Here is a 26214-nt window from a genome sequence, read left to right as displayed (position 1 = left end):
AACCATAAAAACACATTTAACTTTCATTTGTCTGTCTGTCTGTCTGTCCTTTCTTTTTATCTCAAGAACCATCAGCGTCTTTAAAGTTGAAATCAAACATTCAAACTGATTTGATCTATCTCCACAATTCAATCTATTTATTTAATCCTTGACCAGTTTGTGAGTTATGACAGAGAAGAAAATGTTCAGTCAGATATAAGAATAATAAAAAGTAACCGCTAGGATTTTATTATAACTTTTGGGTGAAAATGTTGCTGTTTTGTGTAAAGACAAAAATAGAATCAACAGAAAAGCAGGTCAACAACTGTCCTGCTGTGATGCAGTACTTTGTCCACCAGAGGGCGCTCGCGCCCCGCCTCACCTGTCACCAAATTGGATCAATTAAAGTGATCTTCCTGTTCGCTTCCTGTCACTTCGTGGATTTCTAACGGGTTGTGTGTTTGGACCGAAGTGACGCTTCACCGGTTTTTTATTTTTGCCGTCACCGGTTAAAGGACCGTCGTGCTTCCTTGGGAGGGGGGAACCCTCCCTCTTTCCCCGCGTCGGCGGCTGCGTGCGTGTGTTCGTGCGCGTGGAGAAATGTAGGAAGTAACGCAGAGTTTCGGGTCAGAACGAGGACCAGGAGACGTCGGGCTTCCTCTCCGGAGACTCAGTAACTCCAGGCACGGGAAGGAAGGAGCGCCCGTCCAGACCTTCACGCCTCACCTTTGGCTGGAAGCTCAGGTGAGCAAACGTCATTTTTGCTGTTCCAGCGGTGAGCTTGTTGTTCGCGCGCGCGGCGACATAACAGAAAAGTGACTATTTTGCCTGAAGGCGCGTTTAGAGCTTCTGAAGAAGGAAAAACTGAATTTAGTGAAAAGTTGAAAGTTTGGGCGCCGGTTTGACACCTGTCTCGGTGAGATCCACCTAAAGTTTGTTCAGGATTCTGGTCTGGATTAAAGCGGCTGCAGCAGACGCTCAGCTGCTGTGCTGTGCTGTTTGTCCCGCCTCAGCCTGACTCAGATCTGGTCTCTGGTTCTGCAGGAGGTCCCGGAGGATGAGATGTTCTGAGGAGCGGCTCTGAGCTTCAGGATGAGCGCTGCAGAAGAAGCTGGGACCCCTGACAAGGATGAGGAGGCGCGTGTTGTGCAGGTCTACCTCCGGCAGGACACCGGCGCCTACTGCCCCATCCAGGTCAGTGCCAGAGACACGGCGAAGACCCTCATCCACAATGCCATCCTGACCCTGGGCCTGAAGTCCAACCAGACCTACAGTCTGCTGGAGGTCAGGGAGAGCGGCTCAAAGGAGACGCTGCTGAAACCGGAGGAGCGACCTCTGCGGCGAGTTCTGCTGTGGCCTCCGGAGACGCAGAAATGGCACCCCAAGAGCAGCGGACACTTCTTCGTCCTGCAGCCGGAGAGCAGTGAGGAGGACATGGACGACCTCTGCGACCTCCCCGCTGTGACGGAGACCAGCGTCCTGGAGGCTCTGCGGCAGCGCTTCTACAACCGCAAAATCTACACCTACATCAGCAGCATCCTGGTGGCCGTCAACCCCAACAAGTACCTGCCGGTCTACTACAACCCCAAGTACGTCAAGATGTACGAGAACCAGCCGCTGGGCAAGCTGAGCCCCCACATCTTCGCCATGGCCGACGTGTCCTTCAGAGCCATGCTGGGCCGCCAGAGGAACCAGTGCATCCTGCTGTCGGGCGAGACGGGCTCGGGGAAGACGGAGAGCAGCGGGTACCTCATCCACTGCCTCACGGCGCTCAGCCAGAAGACGTCCTCCACCGGGCTGGACCGGACCATCCTGGGATCGGGGCCGGTGTTAGAGGTACGTGAGCTGACGGCATCACCTCCTCTACAGGTAGAAGCTGCTTGAGGGTCATATGACCTCAAGGTGAAAAAACACAACTTAGAGAAGCAGCAATTTTTAGATTGATGATGATGATGGGGATGGGTTGTCTTCTATTGAAGCTCCTAAACAAGCTTAACCTCATCGGACCTTCAGCTTTGACACAAACGCCGCCGCTCGCTCCTTCAGTGCATGTTTGGTTTCTGCACGAAGCACCAAGAACCACAGAGCGCTGCAGGAACTAAACTCAGTCGTGATAAGGAGGCGGTGAGCATGCGCGCTGCGACGCGCTGAACTCTGGGGGGAATCAGATCCTCGCCGTTTCAGGCAGAAGAAGGCAGGCGTGTCTGTGGGACGGGGATGGGGCTCACACCTGTGCGCTCGGCGGCAGCGCCGCTGGGACGTCCTGGCTGAGCTCACCTCTGCCTGGTTTTCTTTCCCTCATTGATTGCGCAACAGCCAGTAACTGAACTGAAAGTAGGCCAAACGGCTTTAGAGGGGAAATCCTCGCCTTTTTGACAGAAATCTCTCAGAAATAATGAGGCGATTTACAGGATGTGCTGGGGAGACGCTGCACTAAAGGCCCGTTTTTGTGTGTTTTTTTGAGATCTTTGATAGATGGGGAGGAGTGCAGCTTTACAGTAGCCACAGTTCCTCATTTAACAGGTTTTCCACGGAAGGAAATCTTCACATCTGAAGAATTTTTACTGTTAAAGGTGTTTCTAACGTGTTCTCGTGGCATTTTTCTGAGGACATGGATAAAGAAAATGAAGCTTAAAGCTGCATTTCTGAGGATTTCTTCATTTTAATCGTTGTAAATCAACAGAAGCAGATGTGAAAAAATGCTGTTGGAAAAAGAAAATATTCTGGCTGGAGCCACAAGCTCCGCCCCTTTCTGAACCTGCAGACAAATGGATCCATGAAGGTCTTTGTTTTCCCGGTCTGAGCTGGAATGTGGATCAGAACTGGACGGTTGGATGGATCGGATGTTGTTGCTGTTTTTGTTGCACCGCTAACGTTAGGATGGGGGTGTGGGGGGCTGTAAGCTAGTGGGACAGCATGTAAACAGATGGATGATGGGAAGTGGCAGCGGGGTTGCTCTGTGCCAACAGTCCCGCCCACAACTGATGAACCCCTACCGCTCTGCAGAAACTATGTCCTAGAAAACGACACAGATTTTTAGATTTTGACTTAAAAAAAACGAATGAAAAAACGACTGAGAAGGCTTTGAAAACAGATCAGAAGATGATCGGAGTGGGACTTTAGTGAACCTTAGACTCATTTAAACGGATACAGATTTGGCTTAAATGCACAGCAACTGGTTCACTACGAGGACAAAAGCTGTGAATATGGTGCTTCTCAGGATCTGAATGAAAGTAAAAAAAAAAAAAAAACCTGTTTCTGTTCAACAATAGCATCAGTCTTCTCTATCTCGGGATCACCGTCTGAGTAAACACCGTCTGTCCTTCCTGGTAAAAGTCTTTCTGCTCTGCAGTTCTCACAGTGAACGGCCGTCCCTCATTGGTTGAACGGGTCCGTCTCCAGGCCCGACGAGCCGGCCGGGCTTTGCTGCAGGAGCGTGGGGGGCGGGGGCGGGAATGCGCAGGGCGTTGTCTGCGGGGGAACACCACCGAGGAGAAACGTGTCAGAACTGGCTCAGCCACCTTCCCCGCTCGCCCCAAACCACCTCCTGCGCTCTGAGGGGGAGCAGGCGGAGGAGCACACGTCCCCATTCAGGACGTCCAGACAGTCTCTTCAGTTACAAGCAGAGGCAACTTCCTGTTGAAGCCTCTGAGGAACCAATGGGTTCAGTTTGCTTACAAAACGCTGCCCTTTACATATTTATTTCTATTGACAAGAAACAGTTGGAGAAAAAAAGAGGTCTGCTTTGAACCTGATCAACGGAGGGACTGAAGAAACCTGACGTGGCGTGGAAACGGTTAGCCAACATACACGACCCAAACTCTCCTCCGTTCCTCCATACGGAGTGGGGGGGGTGATTAGCTGTTGCTAATTAACAAATGAAAAACTTAGCAAAGAGACCAATAATGGAGAAAAACAGCAAAGGAAACTACATTTATTAAATTATGTCGTTAATATTTTGTAAACAACTAAGAAGATCGAATGCTGAGAGATTTAAAACCATCCTGTCTTCCCTTTAGGACTCTTTACTTTGATAGAAAAATGATTTATCAGATTCACTACAGAAATGATGAAATGCATAGATTAAAAACAGAGACACTTAGATCACATTTTCTTAATTAATTGTAGTCATCGTTAACTAAAGTAGAGCTTGATTTATTGCTTGAAAAAGAGCGGGAAGAAGTAATTTTATATAACCCACCCACCCCCCCACCCCTACTGAGTTACTTTATTTGATAGTTTTACAGTTTTTGTAATCCAGTACTGATCCGATGGATTCTTTTCAAGTTACTAAATCCAGTGTCTAGTAATGATTGATTATCTTCAGAAAACATTCATTCATGATTTCAGTAAACAGTAATATTAACCATTATGTAATAATCATTGATTATTAGAACACATGATCACATTAAACCAGTAATTATTGCTACACATTGCAGATCAAGTAAAGTAAATCAATAGTTATTGATTGTAATCTAAACATTTCAGTAATCATTATTGCACATTACTATGTAACACTCATTGGTTGTAATTAAAAGAGCTTTGATTATTTGGAATTATTCAATCACCTGTTCTAGTCCAGTGTTTTTCAGCCAGTGTGCCGTGGGAAATGACCCATTCACTGATCTAAAATCATTTTCCATCTCCAGGATATCAGCTCTGTGTTCATCCAAACAGGCCCTGATAAAACACTGAGTAGTTAGAATATGAAAGATCATAAAATACTTTTTTCGTTGTGTTTATTTGATTCTATTAAAGACACTTTGATAAGAATGACGGAACCGTGATTTAGACGCAGCTTCAGCTGTTTTCTGAAAAGTCCCGCCCCTTTAACTGTCTCCACCAATCATTCTTGAAGGCTTAATCACATGTTATCAGTCTGACCAATCAGAAGTGCTTAAAGTCTTCACTTCCTTGTTCAGATTCTGCTCACAAAGTCTCTCAGTTCCAACAGAAATACCAGCTAAAGCTCGTCTTTAGCGGTGTAGCTTTCCACAGAATCCGGTGTCAGACCGTGGAACAAGAGAACAAAACAATGAAGCTCTGAGAAGAGAGTCTGTCTGCCATCACTACATCTCCCATGATGCATTGGGTTAAAGTGACAGCGTCTCAGCCCACAATGAGTCTTCCTGTGATGTCTTGAGACCACATTGAACACACATCAAAAAGTTTTAAATCTTCTAACTTGACTTTTATTCCATCTTTTAGAATAAAACAGCTGCAGCTTCCAGCTTTTTCTGCCACAGTTATCACAAAAATGCACATGAGATCATGGAGGGACTGCAGATCAATACAGACTATAGAGCTTCTCCGTTTTTATTTTTGGATGCTGGTGTGCTGCGGGATTTTCAAGGCTAAAGTGTGCCTCGGCTCAGAACAGGTTGTAAAACACTTTCCTAGTCGATTTTTGATTCGTTGTTTATCGTGTGTTGAGGACGGAAACACTTTTCTCCGCTGCCGTGTCGCCTCCCTAAAGCTTTAGTCCCGACTAACCTTACGGGGGGTTTGGGGGGGGTTGAGGGGTCTGCAGGTGAAAAATGGTCAAACCTGTACGGGACTGGCGTTTCTCTCTACGTTCACGCTGCGGGTGACGGGTCGTAGTGAAAACCTCTACAACTAAGAGGGGTGAGTTAGGGGGAGGCAGGTGAGACGCAGGCGTGTCGGACAGATTTATCAACCCCCCCCCTTAATCCTGCAGACTGAACAAATCAGAGTGTAGTTTGTGTGGATACGTGCACTCAGGGATCACGCACACCCCATGCGTGCAGCTGTTACGAGTTCTAATGAAGTGCACAGCATTTGGTGTTCGTGAAGACGAGGAAAAAGGTCCCTCCTCTCCTCCACCCGCCCCCCCATCAGCTCCTCCTGCTCCAGGTGGAGGAAGTCTGCCCCGCCCCCTTTTTGTTTTCAGCCTGATGATGTCGTTTTGGCGGAGAAGGAATTAGCAGCATAAATCCAGGCGTGTTTCCAGAAGCTTTCACTCTGAAGGACCATTGTAGCGGCTGAAAGCTTCTCAGGACCGGATCATCCAACTGGGCCTACAGCCAGAACCCCAGCAGCACCAGAGCTCCAAGAAATCCTGAAGGCCAAAGGTGGAGCAGATCCCTCCGATGTCAAGATGTCGACCTGTTTTTAGGCTCAGGACGATGTTTCACAGAAATCATGGGAGACTAAAATCCCTTCGTGTAAGAAAACCATAAAGGAAGGAAAAGTTCTGCTTCTGCAAACTCTTGTTTGGAGCTTCTGGTACCTTCAGGCTCTTGAGCAGCCTCACATGTGACTGATCTGAAGAGGGCGTGGCCAAAAGGTCAACTCCAATCGGGCGTTCAGCAGAAGTGGTGATAGTTGGAAATTGGAATTGAGACGACTATTGTGGTAAATGTTGGGCTATAGGAATAAAACTGAATTGATGCAAAAATCCCTTTTTCAACTTTTATTTGCCTTTTTTAAATCTTTTTTTAGGTCCTTGAACAATTTCTTAATCAGGCTGCCCCCCCCCCCCCCCCCACACACACACCATTTACTGCTTATCTTTAAATTGTTCCTTTTATGTCGGACAATCCCAGTAATTCACTTTTAATGCTTCATTTCAACGTTTCCGTGTGTCAAAATTCTGAAAAGCTAAACGTTTCTGGGGTAAAACGTGCCTAAAGTGGCGTTTAGATGGTGTGGATTTAACTGCAGCAGACGCTGTGGCTGGAACTGGAATTTCTGCTGCTTTGAATGTGCAGAAAGAAAACTGGACTGAATACGACAACCGATGGATCTTCTGCTTTTGGGTTTGCAGAAAGCAGAAGATCCATCGGTTCTTGAATAACAATCCTTTTAACAGACACGGAAAATCTCTACAGCTTTTGTTTAGCAAGTCCAGTTCACCTAAAATACATATTTTTAAGAGAATTTTGTTCTCCAAAGCTCTTAAATTCCCTTTTTATTTTGGCTCCAGTTTTCAACAGAAGCTCATTTTCTGATGGAGTTTATCTGAAAGCAGAAACGAGAGACGCCAGCAGTGACTAAACCTCTGATGCTGTCGGGGATTTCCTGCTGAAACGTCAAAAGCAGAAGATCACAGAGGATTTCTTGATCCACCAGAAGAAAAGAAAGTGTTTGCTCTGAAAAATCCGCTAGAGGTTTCTGACTATAAACAAAATGAATGTTAATTATGGTGAAAAAATCTGTGGTTTTTCCAATGAAAATATGAAATTAGAAATTAATTTAAAGCCTTTCTGTTTATGATCAATTTTTCTCCTGTGATAAACTGCTGTATTTCTAAAAGCTCCTGGAGATTGTAGGTCATAGTAATCATCTGCCCCACATTATAGTTTTGTTTTTAACTGATGAATTTTGTTAGTAAATTCTTCCTTTTTGCCTCCATATAGGCCCATTTATTTCTTTTTTCTCAAACACAACACAGAAAATCCTTTTCAGATTTAAGGTTCTTCATTTCTTCTCTCCTCCTGACTCTAATGTCTTCACGTTCTTGTGATGAAATTGTCTTTTTTTTTCTCTGGTGGGAAACAGGCTTTCGGCAACGCGAAGACTGCCGAGAACAACAACTCCAGCCGCTTCGGGAAGTTCGTGCAGCTGAACTACCTGGAGAGTGGAGTCATCAGAGGGTGAGTTCTGCTCAGCAGATAGTTCTCTGCAGCTTCGGCTCACATTCTTCTCCTCTTCTTCCTCCTCTTCCTCTCGTCCTCCAGGGCAGTCATCGAGAAGTTCCTTCTGGAAAAGAGTCGCGTGGTTTCCAGAGACAAAGAGGAGAGGTATGAATGCTGGATGTACAGAAAACTAAGCCAGGAAATGTGTGCGGTTTAGGTCCAGACGTTGTTTTGTGAGCTTGGTTGGGATTGTCCACCGTCCTCTTCTCAATGTTAAGCAGGTTCACTCGGTCAGGCTGGAATGAAACCTCTCTGTGACCTCTGACCTGCAGGAACTACCACGTCTTCTATTATTTGCTGGCGGGCGCGTCCAAAGACGAGCGGGAGCAGCTTCATCTTTTGAAGACCCAAGATTATCTGTACCTGAAGCAGGTAAACCTTGACCTTTAACCCCCCCCCACACACACACACACAGAGCTGCAGGAAGAAGCGAATGGCGGCAATCAGACAAGATGAGTCATTTATTGATGTCCAAACGGGGAAAGTCGGCTGGTAGATGTTTGATCAACGCTCACTGACGTTTGCACGACTGACACGGCTGCAGCTCCTGATGATCACAGAGCGGAGGTGGTTTCAGGCAACGCGCCGCTTAGCGCCTACATGTTCTTCACGTGGAGAAAGAAGCCGTGTAGTCTACGTCAAACTGCTTCCACGCTAAAAAAAGCATTGTGATGACACGTCCCAGCATTCCTTCTGGTTGAAGAAATTCTTTTCGATTATTTGGACCTTTCTTCCTGGAAAAAAGCTTCCTGACGTGCACGACTCCACCTCTGTGAAATGTAGATCTACCACAGGCTGCTCCTCCCTCTGATGCTTTTACTCCACCTGCTAAGTTGGGCTTTATTCTGTCAAGAGGGATTCTTCTTTTAGAAGCATCTTTCTCAAAACAAAAACGAGAGCTTTCACTCTTCATAGGAATAAGCAGGTTTTTTCTGTTTGTCACTGAAAAAATTTAGAATCAAACCAAAAAAGTTTTTTAAAAAAACAGTAAAAATATCAGGTCAGTAAAAAACACACCTGAGAACTTTTTGTGCTTCTTTTAATTTCTCTCTGATCAGAGAGCGTCTGTTTCATTCCTCTTCTCCTCGTCTGGTTCCTCCCTGATCTACAGGAAAACCTCTGCTTAGATGATCAGGAGGAACTCGCACAGGAGTACCAGAGGCTCCACCAAGCCATGGAGATGGTCGGCTTCCTGGCCTCCACCAAGAAGCTGTACGTATTCTCCTGAAGATCCACATTCCAGACGCTGAACAAAGCCCAGCTAGACGCTGGTTTCTGTTTTCACCAGAGACACGCAGCATTTTGCTATTTTCTTTGAGCAGAGATTCCTTTCTATTTTCCTGGAACTTGCTGACACTTGTCTGCCTGATGTGAAAGATCTGTATCTTCACAATAACACTGATCTGAAGGGTCACCCAGAGGAAAGATTCTCAGTCATCTGCAGTCCTTTCAGTGAAGGTTCGTCTCCTTTTGGTTGCAGTTTAAGTCTTTGCCTGCAAACCTGGAGCAGCAGCAGCAGCGTCGACTTTGAGTCAGACAAGCGCTTTCCAGAGGTTTCCACTTTCTGCTCTGCTGCCACAAACAGGCCGCAGCTTGTTGAGCCGAAGCAAAAATGCAGCAACTATTTCAGAACACGCCTGACAGCATCAAGACACAACGTGCACCTGAAAGCAAAGCGTGGCGACCCGTCGGGTCTGCCTTTCTTCAGGTGAAGAGCTCCACGCAGCAGCTCACGGAGGAAAACGGCCGCGGCTCGATCAGAGGGAGCATTTCTAGCCCAAACAGAAAAAATGCGCCACAGTTTTGGTGTTCACGTGGAATTCTGGTCTGCTGGAGCTGCTTGTTTTCTGTGGAAAAGCAAAAATGCTCTAAAGGTTCAGGGAGCTGTGGGCCTGACACAACCCTGAAGTCCAAAACCTCCAGTTTACAGCAAAAACAAACAATAAAGATAGTTTTTACTGATTTGATTTTCAAACAGACTCCAGGTTTGAACCCAGACGTGTAAATGTTTTCTGTCTGTGGCTCCACAGCATATTTTCGGTCCTCTCCGCCATCCTGCTCCTGGGCAACGTGGCGTTCTCCTGTCCAGAGGGCTCCTGGGTCCTGGAGGTTGGACCTGCAGAGGTCATAGATGCGCTGTCGGACCTGCTGAAGGTTTGTCTGCTATGTTAGAGCTCTGTTCCCCACAGCTCTGAGATGGAGAAAATCCCAATATTGTGATGGGAGAACCCGCGTCTCTGACGTTCTTTCATTTTCAGGTGAAAAAGGAACGTCTGGTGACGACTTTGACCCAGAAAAAGATAGTGAACGCCCACATCTCTGCGGTTTCACAGTACATGCTGAAGGAGGTATGAGGCTGTTCTTTCCCTAATTGTCCCGTCAGTTTGGGTTCCCTCATTTCTAAAGACCCGCATAAAGACGTTTGCTGTCGTAAAGAACATAAAAGCCTCCTGAGGCTGAACGGTCTGAACTGATGCTCCGCCTCCTGAGGCTGAACGGTCTGAACTGATGCTCCGCCTCCTGAGGCTGAACGGTCTGAACTGATGCTCCGCCTCCTGAGGCTGAACGGTCTGAACTGATGCTCCGCCTCCTGAGGTTGAAAGGTCTGAACTGATGCTCCGCCTCCTGAGGCTAAACGGTCTGAACTGATGCTCCGCCTCCTGAGGCTGAACGGTCTGAACTGATGCTCCGCCTCCTGAGGTTGAAAGGTCTGAACTGATGCTCCGCCTCCTGAGGCTAAACGGTCTGAACTGATGCTCCGCCTCCTGAGGTTGAAAGGTCTGAACTGATGCTCCGCCTCCTGAGGCTAAACGGTCTGAACTGATGCTCCGCCTCCTGAGGCTAAACGGTCTGAACTGATGCTCCGCCTCCTGAGGCTGAACGGTCTGAACTGATGCTCCGCCTCCTAAGGCTAAACGGTCTGAACTGATGCTCCGCCTCCTGAGGCTGAACGGTCTGAACTGATGCTCCGCCTCCTGAGGCTGAACGGTCTGAACTGATGCTCCGCCTCCTGAGGCTGAACGGTCTGAACTGATGCTCCGCCTCCTGAGGCTGACCGGTCTGAACTGATGCTCCGCCTCCTGAGGCTAAACGGTCTGAACTGATGCTCCGCCTCCTGAGGCTAAACGGTCTGAACTGATGCTCCGCCTCCTGAGGCTAAACGGTCTGAACTGATGCTCCGCCTCCTGAGGCTAAACGGTCTGAACTGATGCTCCCAAACAAAACTTTCTCTGCTCCTTCATCCGTTTCTGGATTGGCTGACCAAGGCTCCTTATGACGCCTGGCGTGTTCGTTTCTCAACAACACGGAGCCTCGATGGGTAGAGGGGTTGGATGTCACATGTGCATATGCACACGGGTGACCGCAGGTTGGTGCAGAGAAACAGACGCCTGCATGAAAACAGGCGGTGCGTGTTCTACAGATCTAAATATTTCCTTCAGATGAAAGCGGGTTCATGTTCTGTTAATGCTGTGCATGAACACTGAGGGACGGACCAGTGTGTCGCTGTAGAATACAACGATTTTGTGACAGAAGTGTTTTTAAGGTGATGGGACGGCTCTAAGGGGCTTGTGTGATGCTGACCGGTCGCTCCTTTCAGGCCATCGCAGCCCGGGACTCCATGGCCAAGTCTCTGTACAGCGCTCTGTTCGACTGGATCGTCTTCCACATCAACCACGCCATGCTCAACAAACGAGACATGGAGGAGTCCGTCTCCGTGAGTCCTCCTCTGACCCGGCCAAAACCCCGCTTCACTAAATGTCAGAGGTCAAATTGGCTCCTGGTGTCTTTCAGTGCTTGTCTGTTGGTGTCCTGGACATGTTTGGCTTCGAGAATCTGCGCAGAAACGGTTTTGAGCAGCTGTGCATCAACTACGCTAATGAAGTGCTGCAACATTACATCAAGCTCCAGATCTTCAAGCTTCAGCAGGTCGGTGTTTGACTGGATCAGGGCTCTGCAACCTTTAACCCCTAAAGAGCCGTTTGGTCCCACTTAACCTTTTAGAAAAACACCACTTATTTATGTTTATGTGGCCAATATTCCATCCATTTATATGTTATACATTAATTTATAAATGAATGGATTATTCAAGCCAATTAAGGCTTTTAAATGTTAACAATAAGTGAATTATACCAATGTTATATTTTTCTATAAAGAAATATTCCTACTTTTTTTGCTTTTGAGAGCAGCTTATACAGGTTCCTTTCAAAATAAAATACATCTATGTCCAAAATAAGATCCTCCAGCTGCAGCAGATTAATTTGAATTAAAAATGTAATTGAACCCGGTCAAACACAGCGTTTTCTGTCCCTCATCCTTTTTCTCCTTTTACTACTAAAAAGAAATTGCTGTAGATTTGTTTTATCTATACATGTAAACACAATTCTATACTTTCGTAATTTTGCCTCTAAACAAGCCTTTTTTTGTGCAGCGTAGACATGTGCTTAAGTAACTTCATATTTATTCAGATTGTTATCGTGGACGGAGGAAAGAGCTTGACGTGGGTCCATTTTCTACATGTGATTGTCCCCCCAACCCTGAATAACTGACTACATGCTTTTATTTTTATGTTTTCCAATGGATTATTGCCACACAAACAGCGAGGCTCTTTAGAGGAAACCTTTAAGGGTGACTGATGTCCGTTTCAGGAGGATTATGTGGCTGAAGGCCTCGTCTGGAAGAACATTCCGTTTCCCGATAACAGCGGCTGCGTTCAGCTGTTCAACCACAAGCCGGCCGGCCTCTTCAGCGTGCTGGACGAGGAGAGCAGGTGGAGGAACTTATCTGTTGTCCTTGCTTTTGGAAAAACCTGCGTTTTAATGTTTCCTCTTCATTTATAGTTTTTCAGATGTCACTTTCTGACCTTCTCTGTGTCTCCTCAGCTTCCCTGAAGCCACAAATCAAACTCTGCTGAAGAAGCTGAAGGAGCTGCAGCACAGCAGCTCCTTCTTCGTTTCCTCTTCGGACACAGAGCGAACTTTTGTCGTCCAGCACTTTGCAGGAGCAGTTAAATATCACATCCAGGTAAAGTTCCCTCTCTGTAAATGTCCCTTCCTGGTAGCACATTCCAGCTCTGCGGGCGTGAGATAAGGCGGTGAGGGGAAAAACATCCCAAATCTTTAACTGAGTGAATGATTCATCGCGTGGACGTCCACCGGCGGTCCCCTCCGAGAGCAGCAGGAATTTGTCTGAAGCCTTTCTGTCCTCCTGCAGGAGTTCAAACAGAGGAACTCGGAGCACATGCGACCCGACGTGGTGTCGCTCCTGCGGAGCAGCAAGCTCTCCTTCCTGCACCACCTGGTCGCATCGAGCCAGGAAGCTCTGTTCAGATGGGGCGTCCTGCGAGCGACCATCCGCATCGTGGCAATATTCAAGTACATGGCCCGTCGGAGGGCAGAACTGAGTCAGTGTCCTAACAGATCCACACTTTCCTCCCGTCGTTTACCGTTTTCCTGAGTTCTCAGAACAGACTTTGTGGACTCTCCACAGTTGCTGCCAAACGAAAGTCCAGAAAATCCTTAAATGAACTCAAACGGCGCAGCAGCCCGATGGAGCAGCTGTCCGGGTAAGAACACGTTCTGCACACGCTCCCAGGAGAGCAGCTACTCCTGCTGATGAAATGACTCCTGCTCCTCAGAACCACTCTAGACTTCTCCTTTGACCATTCCGACGAGCTTCCTCTTGACGCCTTTGAGGACATCTTTGCGAGTTACGAGATGAAAAAGTATGGCTTCCATTCCCACATTTGGGATTGTATTTGGTTTTTAGAGCTTAGTGTCATTTTTTTTCTGATTCTACAGGAAGAATCGAGGCAGTCGGCGGAAGCAAATCATTCCCAAGGTGACGGCCTCTCCTCCATCTTTCTCTGCTTGGTTCTCACACCAAGCAGCTCCTGACCTTCTCTGTGTGTCATGGAACAGAACCTGATGGATTTGAACTCCCTTCAACACACGGCGGGACTGACGGCACACGACCGCACCAGCAAGTCCATCTTCCACCCCTCCGTCACGCCAAAGCCTCCGACCGTCAGCGCTCAGTTTCAGGTCTGTGAGCGGAAGTAGAAAAAGGAGGAAAAGGCATTTGGAGGACGAGAGTCTTGAAGGAATGCCGTTTGTGTCTCACAGACGTCTCTGGGGAAGTTGATGACCACGATTGAAAAAGCAGAGCCTTTCTTCATTGTCTGTCTTCGCTCCAACAACCAGAAGGTGACTGTAGCAGCAGAGCGTTTGGTCATATGACCAAGCAGAAACGGCGCTGTGCTCACCTCGAGCGCTCTCTTTTGTAGAAGGAGCTGCACTTCGAGGACAAGCTGGTTCTGGAGCAGATCAGGAACGCCGGGATGCTGCATATGATCCGCATGAACAAATCTGGCTACGGAGCAAAGTACACCTTCACAGTAGGTGCTGCCCTCCGAGGGAGGGGTCTCTCTGCCTCAGGTCATAAGGAAATGTTGGGATGCTTCTTCTTTATTTAAAAAAAAATGTTGCATCAGCACAAACTTTCTGAGCAAACTGTTGCTACAAAATCGGGAAATTTCTCATTCCTTTCCTCCCACTTTTCATGAATAAGCTAAAGAGTGATGCCCTTCTTCCCCAGAGTGAACAAATTAAAATAAAATCATATGAGGCTCATAAAAATATGAGAAAATGAAGACATTTGGTTAATTATTAATATGTTGAAGTCTAAAGCTGCATATTTAGAAGAAATGCTAAATTTCTGAGACTTTATGATTAATCTAAAAGCTTTTTCTGAGAAGGGACATAAAATTCAACCCCTTTGTCAAGCATGGAGGTGAATGAATGATGATCAGGGGTTAAGTGGCAGTAACTGGGTCAAACATGACTTTACTTTGAATGTCAGAACATATTCAGTCAAATAGGAATTTCAAAACGTGAGTCTCTGATTTTCCAGAGCTGTCCATCAAATGTGCGTTTGCAGGAGCGTTCTGGACTTCGGCTAAGTCCAGATTCCCTCAAATCTTTTAAGATCCTTCTGGGAGACCTTCAGAGAGGGGGCATTAGTGAGGTCTCTACTAATGAGGCGGTATTGAGAGAAACATTCCTGAACATAAGAGTCTTACGCAGGACAGCCTCCTGAGGTTTCATTGTTCCATTCAAAAAAAAAACCTTCAGATTGGGAACCTTTTTCATAAAAATGTTCTCATTGTGATGTTTTTTCTTTATGACAGGAGTTCCTTAAGAAGTTCGGGATTTTGTTTCCAAAAGGAACTGCCGCCGCTCCGCAGCACATCACCGAGCTGTTCCAGAAAATGGGTCTGGATGAGAACGCCTACCAAATTGGAAAGACCAAGGTTTGGATGTTTCCCTAAACGCCCCTGCTGGTTCTGGATCCATGGAGCTGATTTTCCTTCAGACTGACCTGGAGAAGTCCTTTGAGTCTCAGCAGCAGCAAATCATGTCCACAAACTGAAGAACCTTCTGCACTCCTGGTTTCTGTTTAGGTGTTCCTGAAAGAAAAGGAGCGGCTGTTGCTGCAGGAGGTGCTGAACAAGGAGGTGATGCGGCGCATCATCACCCTGCAGCGCTGGTTCCGCACATGCCTGATAAGACTGCATTTCCTGCAGAAGAGAGACGCGTCCTTGATCATTCAGGTGATGGGTCTGCATCATTAAAGTGAGAAGTGAGCCTCTGCAGCCGCGCCGCTTCTTCAGTCAGAAAGTCCAGTTTCTCCTCATCGTCAACCCTTTCCCCTCTGAGAGCTCAGTGATGAGGCCCGTCGGAGCAGCCTCAGTCTGACGGAGGCTATCTGGTGTTTCAGAGGTGCTGGCGGGAGTTTTATGAGAAGCACAACAGAGCCGCCACAGTCATCCAGACGGCGTGGCGCTCCTCGGTGGTGCCGTTGCAGCCAAACCACGACAAAGCGGACGAGCCTGACTCTGGCACACAACCTGGACGCCTCAGGTATGTAAACGCGCGCACACGTATGTGTCGCTGCGTCTGAGAAGCTCCTGAGCAGCAGAACCCAGTGACGGAGAAACGGCTGTAGACGGCCGAGGGCCTGACGGCGTTTCCTCCGTCTTATCGAGTTTCCCTCCATTCAGGATCTTCTCAGCAACTGTTTTTGTGTCTGCCCCATTTATGTAAATCTGGATTTTATAGGGTAACGAAACATCCGGGACGGTCAAAAGCCACGCTTGACACGTGAAAACACTGCCTCCAATCACGCCACACAAACGACACGCCCACCGTCCACTGCGTCTGTCAACATCCGGTTGAATACTCGATTCTGATTGGCTGCTGGGTGTGCATTAAAAATTGATAACCTTTGTGTCAGGATGGTTCAGGATGGTTCAGGCTTTCACGGTGTGCGTTAAAAAGTGATGATGCACACTTCGTCGGCCATTAACCCTTACATATCAAACTGGCTCCTGCAAGAACCAAAAGAAACAGGAATTTACCTTTTCTCTCTATTTATAAAAAGGAGAAGTTTGTTTAGTTTCAAACATTGTTGAGATTTTAGAAACATGAACATCATTCAATGATGAACTTGATCAATATTTCAGCAACAGATTGTAGGAAATTGAAAGTCCTGTGGAGAATCCTAGTTCATCCTGTCAGCGTCTCTTCTTTTTCTGAAGGAACATCATGTTGTGATGACTCTGGCATTCTGGCGGGATCCGCCTCTTCCTGTCTGCTCACACTAACACCACTCTTTAGCTCAAAGGAAGCTCAAAGTTGTGGAAAAACTTCTCTGTAAAAGTTTCACCATTTTTGGTTTTGTTTTGTTTTTTACGTCCATCAGTTTGCCAAAGAAGCATCTGAGGAAGCAGCAGCCCGTAGACCTCAGCCCCAACCGCCGCTCGCTGCCGGAGCCAGGCGACGCCCCGCCCACACAGCGGGACCCGAGCAAGGAGAGGCGGGAGGGCAGGCCTTCCCCAGCTCTCAATAGACCCCTGTCCATGCCACTGGGCAGCAAAGTGGACGGTGGGCTGCGCCCGTACCCCCCTCAGAGCACTGTGACGGGGAGGCTCAGCGAAGATGATCTGACTGATGAGTCGCGTCCGGAATCGCGGCGGAAAATTGACTTCCGGTAAATTCCTTTGATTGGAGAACCTGGTCGAAGAATTGGAGTTCTGGCTGGAGCGATTGCCCTCATTTCCCGTTTCCCCCCTTCAACAGTCGGAAGGGGAAGTCCATGTCTGCAGATGAGCTCTCCAGGGTCAGCTCCTCCGGCTCCGACAGCTCGCCCGCCGTCGCCGAGGTAACCAGAAGTTCTGTTCTCTCCTCCTGTCAGGTTCCACCGTGGGTTTGAGAACCAGCGGCAGGCCGCAAGCCCACGAGCGGAAGCTTCTCCTTAGGCCGCTCGGTCTGTGCCTCATCACTTTTCCTAACCCTGTTAGGTCAGGGTGCGCTCCCGCAAGCAGAAAAAACGAAAGAGGCACTTAGCCAATACCCGCAGCGGCTTGATGATTAACTTTGGGGGCTCCAAGGAGGGCGATTACTGGAGCTTTCCGCTGCCTCCCATCAGCCCCGCAGTCGCCGACAGGAAGAGCTCGGCCAGTTGCGAGGATGTCCGGGCCCAGGTCAAGGTACTGACCGGAGGGGTCGCCCACCGCAGCCCTCCTCTGCATCCCAGCCTTGCATGCGTTGGTCCCGAACGGGCCGGGCTGCATCATTCGCATTGTTCTGGGACTTTTGTGCTGAGCAGAACTTTTGCCGCCGAGCCCTCGTGGAGATGTTCAGGCTTCAGAAGCTCCGTTTGATGTTTGCAAGCGAGGGCGGGGGGCGGTCCCCTCGTGAGGGGATGAGAATCCAGCTGAGACCGCGTCGTTGGGGCTAAAGGGTTAAGCGGAAAAAGGGTAAAAACGGTCGAGGTCTCTTGTCTCGTGGTTGTGCTGACAAACGGACACACGGGAATCAAACCTGTGTTGTTGGTTTTTTTAACCGTGCAAAACAACCTCCATGTATGTCAGATGCATTCAGACAAACTACATTTTTTTTCCACTGCTCTCGCAAAAACTTGTTTGGATTATTTCAGGTTAAAAACTGAAAGACCTTAAGCTGTTTTTTTTTTGTTTTTTTTTTACTTTTGGATTATTTTTTATTTAAAAAAAAGACTTTTTTAGAATAAAAAATAATCCAAAGGTTTCAAAAAACGCGCATAAGAACACCAGCTTAAGGGTTTTTAACCTGAAATACTGCAGAAGCACGAAGGCGCAGCTGGTGGCAGCACCAGAGCATGGTGGAGGGCTCTCACGACTGCTGCTAGTGTGTCCTGTTGGTGATGGAGGAGTTTGGGGAATCCTTTGAGAAGACGTGGCTGCAGCTGCTGGGGGGGGGGGTCAAGGAACCTGCGCTTTCCTTCTCTAAATGTGGATCTGCAACCTGGATCAAATCCTTCCATGGTCGTATGTGATTTCCCAGCGCCTTCATGACGCCGTTCTGTTGCAGATGTCCGATGAACCCGACTGCTTTAGGTTCAGCCTTCAGTACGATCCGGCCAATAAGAGCTCCAGACAGCAGGTCCGGCCCCAACCCCCCACCACCACACCTGAAAGGTAAATGCGTTTTGCGTCGGCCTTCACGAGGAAATCCCTTTCCTTGCATAGAAGTCATCATCATCATTTTTTCATGCAGGGTGGGGTTCCTTAGTTTATTCCTGAGGAAAAGGGGAAACAAATCCTCACCTCATGCAGACAATTCAGCAAACAAAATGGGTAAATATGAACGCAGCTCGCATTGTGTTTTTATTCTGTTCCACTCTGGTTTCTGTTTTCTGAACTGTTAGGGATGAGTAACGTTTGGATTTTATCCGGTGCTCAATAAGAAAAAAACTCACCATTTTTTTCCCCATAAATGTTTAAGCGTCACTCAGTAGCGTGAAGGAGAGGGCCTGCATGTGCCTAAGATGCTTTATTGTATTCTAACGGTCTGCCGTGCAGCTCCGTTTTCCCACACGCTAGCATTTCATATCTCGTCGCCATGACAACGTTCTTTTTTTGGAGCGTTTTACACATCACTCTGATCCATCAGGTCGCTGATTTAGAATCTTTTTCTGTGAAGTTCAGACAAATTTTCACGCACTTCCCCTTCAGCATTTTGACTGTAGCTCCGCCCACCCACACGGCCTCACCTATTCCTCATGTGATCCCGCCCACAATCATTGGAAAGGTAAAACGATCCAAACTGAACAGAACAAAATGATTGACATGTCATAAATTAAAGCACAGAAATCTGAGTTCTATACAGTCCTGGTAGTACTGCATACGCGGTACCAACTTGGCACTGAGTTTTGATACCCATCCGTAGACGCTACACCACTGGGCCACTGAGCAGGCTAAACAAACTAAACCGGCTGAAAGATTTGCTGGTCTTCTGGAAAAATGTGGTCTTCATAAGGACTGATGCTCAGCAGGTGGGTCACAGGTGGACCGTACAGCATGGACCTGTTGGGGCCTGACGTCCACATGTCGGGACGCCACATTTTGGGTTAAGGCTCATCAAACGAGCCTGGGTCTGAAGAAGTTCAATTATCCTGAGTCTTCGTGTTTTCTGACGTTCTTTTGCCCTTTGACACCCCCCCTGCAGCCACACTGCCCACCTACAGTCCTCAGTCACTCCACTCCTCAAACCAAAACAGCGGGAAAACCAGCACTGTCCCCACCATCCGCATTAGCCGGGCCACGCGGGCGCTTCAGTGGGATTCCTCCCTGGACCGGGAGATCACCGATCCCAAAGAGCTGCTGCACCTGGACGAGTTCCTGGGGAATCAGGTCAGGATGATGGAGGGACACTGCATGCCCCCTGCCCCCCAACACGCAAAGGGAGGGTTTCCAGATTCACGAGTGAGATTCTGTTCAAACGTTTGGTGTCATCAGGTGAACGACCTGCGAACCAGAACCAACCACCTTTCTGCAACCGAGCGCATTTTCCTCAACGCCACCATGGATTTCAGAGAAACCATCAAAAGCATGTTTTCTTTACAGGTGGGTCCAGGAGAACTTTAGGGAAATGTTGGGCTAAATATTTCTGTGGTTGGCTACATCTGCAGATCCTCAGTGATTTTGTACGAAAACAACCAACTCTTTTGTTTTTCCTTTTTTTGGCCCACAGACGCCTCAGATCGGCTACAAAGATCTAATGATGAGCTACCATAACAAGGTCAACACTCTGGGACAAGGAACGAACAAAGCGGAGATCTCTCTGGTGGTGAATCTGTTCCAGTCGGTGCTGGACGGCTTCATCAGAGGAGAAATCAAACGAGCCGAGTCTGAGCTGCCGAAGGTGCTGTAAACATTTGAGCTCAGCTGTCTCTACGCCGTTTTGGTTGGAAAAGCTAACTTGCATAACCGGTTCATGTTTGTCGTTTTTCTTTCTTGTGTTTGTCAGACGACAAAGAAAGGAAGGAAAAAGGAAAAATGTGTAAGTGGAAGATCTTTAGGACGTTTTTATTTTGGTGAGCGAATAATTCCAGAGCGTTTCCTGTACTTCCTGTGTCTGTAGGTTGATAGTCCTCTAGATCACCTGTTCAGCACATACCAAGTCAACATCATGCAGTCATGTGACTTATGCGGCTCCTACATCTGGGGAATGGAGAAAGCGTACATGTGCAGCGGTGAGTGATGAAAATTATGTTTCTAACACGTTCTTGTAGCATTTTTCTAATGACATTGATAAAGAAAAAGAAGATAAAAATTGCATTTCTGAGTATTTCTTTATTCAAATCGTTGTGAAACAGAAGCAGAAGGAAAAAATTACATTAAAAAAAGTATTTGTGATGTAAAATACACACTGGGCGGGGCCAAAGTCTCTCTGCTCCGCCCCTTTTTGATCATCCACCTGCAGACCAACAGATCCATGACCGTCTTTGTTTTCCTGGTCTGAGCTGGAATCTGGATCAGAACTGGACGGATCTGATGTTGCTGCTGTTTTTGTTGCACCGCTAATGTTAGGATGGGGGTGTGACGGGCTGTAAGCTAGCAGGAGAGAGTGTAAACAGCAGGGTGATGGAAAGAGGGGTCGGGGTTAGTCTTTGCCAATGTTCCCGCCCACAACTCAGAGGTAAATTTCTGATGAACTCTTGCTGCTCTGCACAAAATATGTCCTAAAAACAACTCAGGATTATGGATTTTTGACTGAAAATGGCATCATCATCATGAAAAGACCACTGGGAATGCTGGGAAAACCGGACATAAGATGATCAGAGTGAGACTCTAAGAGTTCCAAAAGTCTAACTTTGTTTTTTCTTCTTCTGTCCAGCTTGCAAGTTGATTTGTCACAAGAAGTGTCTGACCAAAATCATCACAGATTGCTCCACAAGGTGTGCCCGGCAGGTACGACCCTTTTGACCTCCTGCTCCTCGCCTGCGAAGCTCTGTGTTTGCAGACGAGGCTCATGACATCCTCTGTGGCAGGATGACAACGTGCCCGGCTCCTTGCACTTTGGGGTGCACGTGTGTCTCCTGACCAGCAAATCCAACCCCGTGCCCAAAGTGGTGGAGCTGCTGCTGATGCACGTGGAGCTGAACGGCCTCTACACCGAAGGCATCTACCGCAAGTCCGGCTCTGCCTGTCAAGCCAGGGAGCTCCATCAGATTTTGCAGATAAGTAAGAATTGGTTTGCACCTCATTTCAGACTCAATAAACCACAACTGAAAGTGAAACTGTTGTGACATCTGACGGTTTCTCGTAGTGCAGATCACCGCTCTATTCTTTGAATTTGTGGCACCGCCGTGACGTAACAGCCTCATGAATCTGACTCGCCACTCTCATCTGTTGAGTTTAAAGAAGCGATAGAAAGAAAACAAACAACAGAAAAGACTCTTAAAGTCATTTTCAATCTTTTAACAAGTCATAAAAACCGATAAAGACTTTATTCTGTTGAATCATTTTTTTCTTCCACCGATTCAAAAACTAAAATCTGTTTAATTTACCGACACAGAAATTCCTCTTCCCCACAGTTTGGTTCAAACCTCAATTTTTTTATTTCCATTTGGTTCGATACATGATTTGTGTTTCAAAAAACAAAAAATAATCCTTTCATTTATTCAGAAGCAAATAACAATGAAGAAAAGCCTTCAGTGGAGTCATCCTAAGTCCGGTGGGACGTAATTACACAATAAATGAAATAAATTGACACTTTCAGCACAACAGGATGTAACGGCATACTTTCCCTGCAGTTCAGTGCTGTAGCAGAGGGTTTGAAACTGAGGATTGTGGCTAATTTTTGTCTCATTTTGCTGCGTCAGATCCTGAAGAGGCTCAGTTGGATAAATACCCCATCCACATCATCACGGGGCTGGTCAAACGCTGGCTCCGAGAGCTGCCCGACCCCCTCATGACCTACTCGCTCTACACTGACTTTCTGCACGCTGTGGGTGAGAAGCTGAGATGTTCATCGCCTTCACCTGAGCTTCAAATTCAATCATTTTGTGTCTGCTAATGTCTGATGAAAATGAGGATTTCCATAGAAAACTAAATAAACAAGCTTTGATGTTCTGTAGACCCGTCCATGCAGTTTCTTTGTACCTGTTGCCATGACAACAAAGGCAGTTCATTCATTCTTGACAAATACCAACAAACATACATACATGTGTATCTACATTCACACAATCGTGTTTTTAAGGTGGAAATGTTTCTGTTCATTTGACTGCAGAACTCCCAGAGGCTTCAGAGAAAATCCGAGCTGTGTATCAGAAGGTGGATGAGCTTCCTCCAGCAAACTACAACACTTTGGAGCGACTCATCTTTCACCTGGTCAGGTAGGTCCCGGTTTGCCTCTGTGCCCTCTCAGAAGCGTGGAGAGCTTCTAACCCGTGACGTGCTTCAGGGTGGCAAAGGAAGAGCAGCACAATAAGATGTCGCCGAGTTCTCTGGCCATCGTGTTCGCCCCGTGCATCATGCGTCTGCCCGACTCGGACGACCCCCTCCTTGGTATAAAGGACGTCCCCAAAACCACGCAGTGAGTCCTCTTTGTGCTCGTCAAAAGGGGCAGAGGTGTTTGTGCTCCCTCGGTGACCCTCCCTTCAACATCCTGTCTTCAGGTGTGTGGAGATCCTGATCACCGAGCAGCTCCGGCGCTACAACGAGAAGATGAAGAACATTCAGCAGCTGGAAGACGCAGAAGCGCTGACGGTTAGTCAGCTGAAGTTCCGGAGACAAAACACGGTGAGGCGTCTGTCAGGAACTGATTTGGACTGAAGTCTGTCATCATGCCGCAGCTCCTGTTAAAGTCCTGTCTTTATGGGTCACTTCTGGGTCTGCACAATTAATCGCTAATGTATCGGTATCGCGTTTTCAAGCTGTGCAACATCCAGATCGCATAAGTCGGCGAAAATCGCAATAAATGGTAAACCTTAAATGTGCTAAAACAGTCTTATGGCAACTTAACCTATTTATGGAATTGAATAAATCCCTTTATGCATTTGACCAATCGGATGGAGCTTTTATGTTAGATGTTGCCCTCCTGATTAGACGAGGGTCATTTGGAGAATAATTTAAGGTATTTTGACTCTTATTTAAATTCAACTTTTGCAGTGAAATGGAATTTCTTTTGCTGTTTGTTCATTTATTGCAAGTAATATCATCATCACAATATTGATCACTAATATCACATATTGTGAGTTTTCCACACATCGTGCAGCCGTATTCACTTTAAAGCTGTAATTGGTTATAATTCTGTAAATCCTTCAATCCATTGTTTTCCCGTTTCTCTTTATTCTAGTATCTTCCTCCATTTTTTTCCGCTTAACTCCTCCTACAATGTTTCATCTATTTCAACCATTCAAATGTTCAACTCTTTCAGTTTTTTTCCAGCTGTGACTTTTGGTCACAAATCCTTGAACTTTTCCAGATATTCCAGGACTTTTGTCTCTATTGAAACACATTGGGAATCCTTGGAGCAGAAGCTCGCTGGTTCGATACCCAGCTCTGGCATTTCTCGCAAACATTTCTTTTTTATTAATGTGCTGTTTTCACTTTATTTATGGTCAACTTTGACCATTTCTTTCTTTCTTTTTTTAATGCCAATTATTCCCCTTTAATTTTCATTCAGCAATATAACATTCAACGCTGCATTTTCTTGCAGCTCCTTCTAGTTATTCATTCGTGTTGCTTTGGAACATCCTGCATTGTCATTTTAAATAAAAACGGTGTTTTAACGCGTGTGAACATTTGTCCTCCCAAAGCCCAGTCCTGTCAGAGCTGCTGTAGAACCTGCAAACACTCTGCAATAAACGGATGATTCTTAGAAAATCCTCAGCAAATACGGTTTTGAAAATCATCTTTTAGCCAAACTAAAGATCAGAAACACTCATGAATCCATCTAACTAATCAGTGAGAGCTCGGTGTTCTGAACGGCTCTGCTTCTGCATTCTGCAGGTCCTCGACCAGCCCTCAAAGCTGGACGCTCCTCACCGGGTCGATCCCGAGTCCGAGACGGTGCTCATCGAAAGACTCAAATCCATCAAGGAGCAGAAGTGAGCTCAGGTCCAGGTGTCCATCGTTCTCATGGAGGAGTTCAAGTTGTGGGTTTGAATCCGGTGTTCCTCTTCTGTCCCTTTCAGGACACAGTTGGCCTGCGGCTTGCCTGACATGGATCATGAGCATTCAGACAGTGAAAACCTGGACTCCTTATCCTCGCTGAGCTCAGACAGCCTGTATGAGTTTGGGGCCACGGATTCGGAAGGTCAGTAACAAGGTACGGTCCTTTACCCTTCCTCCACTGTCATCACGTGCAAAGAGCAGTAATGCGACACTCGACAAAACCGATTACTGATGAATTTTATTCTTTTACTAGATAAAAGGCAAAAATGTCCCATAAACTGAACTGAATCTGCTTCTTGAATGTCATCCCTCTAAAGTTTTCATCCGTTTTTGCGAGGTCTTCGGCTGCGTAGCAGGAGTTGCATCCTTCAGTTACAAAGCTGCCTTATGGGAAAGATCTTGAAATAAAAAGCAGCAAAATTCTTTGTTTTTTTAACAACAATAATTTTATTTGAAAATAATTTTTAGCAAATATTTGAAGACCAGAGAGGAAGTTTCTGGATGCAGTGAAGGAAGACATGAAGGTAGCTGCTGGTAGAGGATGCAGAAGACAGACAGACTTAGATGGAGGAAGCTGATTGGCTGTGGCGATCCCTGACGGGAAAAGCCCAAAGGAAATGAAGAAGTCTGTCAAAGTCTGAGCCAAAGTTAGCTGCACATCAAAATATCTGCAGGGGAAGAGATGCTTTGATGTTCCTGCACAAGGACAAAGGGACGAATCCATCCTGACTCTGTGTGTGTATTTAAATGTGTCATTAATTATCCTGATTGTTGCTCGGCCAGCTCAGTGGCCTTGTGGTAGAGTGTCCGCCCTGTGACTGGAAAGTTGTGGGTTCAAACCCAGGCCGAGTCATACCAAAAACTCTAAAAATGGGACCCAATGATTCCATGCTAGACATTCAGCAGTAGAGGGTTGGATGGGGGGGGGGGGGGGAGAACACCTAAGTGTGTGACAGATAGTGGGACTAAAAAGACTTAATAATTGGGTTCTTCTTCATCTTTAGTCACCTGACTCACACGTTATTATTCAAAGCATCTTCTGCAAATTGCCGACTCTGTCCTGATGCTCCTGCTGCTGGGTTGTGTTTGTAGGAAAGATGCATTTGAAACCCCAGAAACCTGAGCCCCCACATCGCCCCGCTGACCTGGCACAAAAAGTCAGACATTGTATGGATCGGGCTGATGATGAGCGGAGAGAGTTCAGCTCCTCTGCACAAACCGCAGACTCCTCCTCCTCCTCCTTGCCCTCCGGCCCCCACGGAGGCAGGAAGACCCGGGACGGGAGCTACGACGATCTGGAGATTCCTTACATTGATGAAGATGAGGATCAAAGCTGACACTAAACTGCTAGTTTTTAAAGGTGTTTAACATGTTGGGGTTTTTTTAGAAAGTTTTGAATGTACATTTGTTTCATAAACTCATTCACTTCGCTTACGTGGTTTTTGTGAAATTGTTCATTTTTTACTGGAACAAAATCCTAATTGTTGCTGCAGATTCTGTTCAATTTGAGAATTTGATCTTTGAGTAATGAGTTTTAGAGAAAATGTTTTTTGATACACTTTTGGACCTCTTATGTGAAAAATGAGGAGGAACTCCAAAATCCTGAGTGCCTTGTTAGGTTATAGACAAAACTCAGACGTGAACTTTCTTTATACTGGAACCGTTTTAACTGTGTATATTACCAGTTTGGTACTGATGTGACTGAGTTACCACTTTTTAATTGTAGAAAAATTATAATGACCATTTTTATTTTTTGCATGCCTTCAAATTTAACTTTACATTGTCTGTGTTAGTCAGTCACTGACTGAAATAAACGCTCAGTTCAGTACCAGCAAATATCCTTCCTGTCTATAAATATTAAATATGTCATTGATGTTGCAGTGTTTGTGTATATATATTTTAGAACATTTACAATTGTATTAAGAGCCTAAAGAAACGGCTTTTATGGTTAAAAAAAACCGTTCTGCCTGGTTTCGTTTCCTTACAAATACTGCCACCTTCCATATACGGACATTTCCTTTCTGTGACGTACTGCATGATGCCCTCCAATCAAAACGGGGAACTCGAGCCATCCAC

At 46.6% G+C, this 26214-nt stretch overlaps 1 protein-coding gene across 4 annotated transcripts; it reads left to right on the top strand.

Annotated features, from left to right (window-relative positions):
- The first annotated feature begins 408 nt into the window (after window positions 1-408).
- On the top strand, window positions 409-26018 carry myo9b (myosin IXb). Of its 4 annotated transcripts, none has more exons than XM_011487099.4 (41): window positions 409-723; window positions 1024-1815; window positions 7501-7595; window positions 7680-7742; window positions 7910-8009; window positions 8749-8849; window positions 9668-9791; window positions 9896-9985; window positions 11236-11352; window positions 11430-11564; window positions 12284-12405; window positions 12518-12659; window positions 12849-13038; window positions 13125-13200; window positions 13273-13359; window positions 13436-13475; window positions 13556-13678; window positions 13760-13840; window positions 13921-14031; window positions 14824-14946; window positions 15097-15246; window positions 15414-15556; window positions 16398-16685; window positions 16775-16856; window positions 16996-17184; window positions 18047-18153; window positions 18233-18312; window positions 19184-19368; window positions 19474-19581; window positions 19709-19879; window positions 19985-20017; window positions 20099-20210; window positions 20855-20928; window positions 21009-21201; window positions 21843-21971; window positions 22250-22355; window positions 22424-22555; window positions 22638-22761; window positions 23974-24071; window positions 24159-24280; window positions 25231-26018. In XM_011487099.4, the coding sequence occupies exons 2-41, from the start codon at window positions 1072-1074 to the stop codon at window positions 25473-25475; spliced, it is 5535 nt and encodes a 1844-aa protein (XP_011485401.1). In that variant the 5' UTR covers window positions 409-723; window positions 1024-1071; the 3' UTR covers window positions 25476-26018. The 4 variants fall into 4 exon arrangements, with proteins under 4 accessions (XP_011485401.1, XP_011485403.1, XP_011485402.1 ...); XM_011487101.4 differs by having other exon boundaries at window positions 24159-24292; XM_011487100.4 differs by lacking the exon at window positions 16996-17184.
- The last annotated feature ends 196 nt before the right edge of the window (window positions 26019-26214 follow it).

Source organism: Oryzias latipes, chromosome 17 (assembly GCF_053564925.1).
Source record: "Oryzias latipes strain Hd-rR chromosome 17, Olatipes_Hd-rR_3.1".
Classification (NCBI taxonomy): Eukaryota; Metazoa; Chordata; class Actinopteri; order Beloniformes; family Adrianichthyidae; genus Oryzias; species Oryzias latipes.
This window is presented reverse-complemented; position numbering and strand designations above follow the sequence as displayed.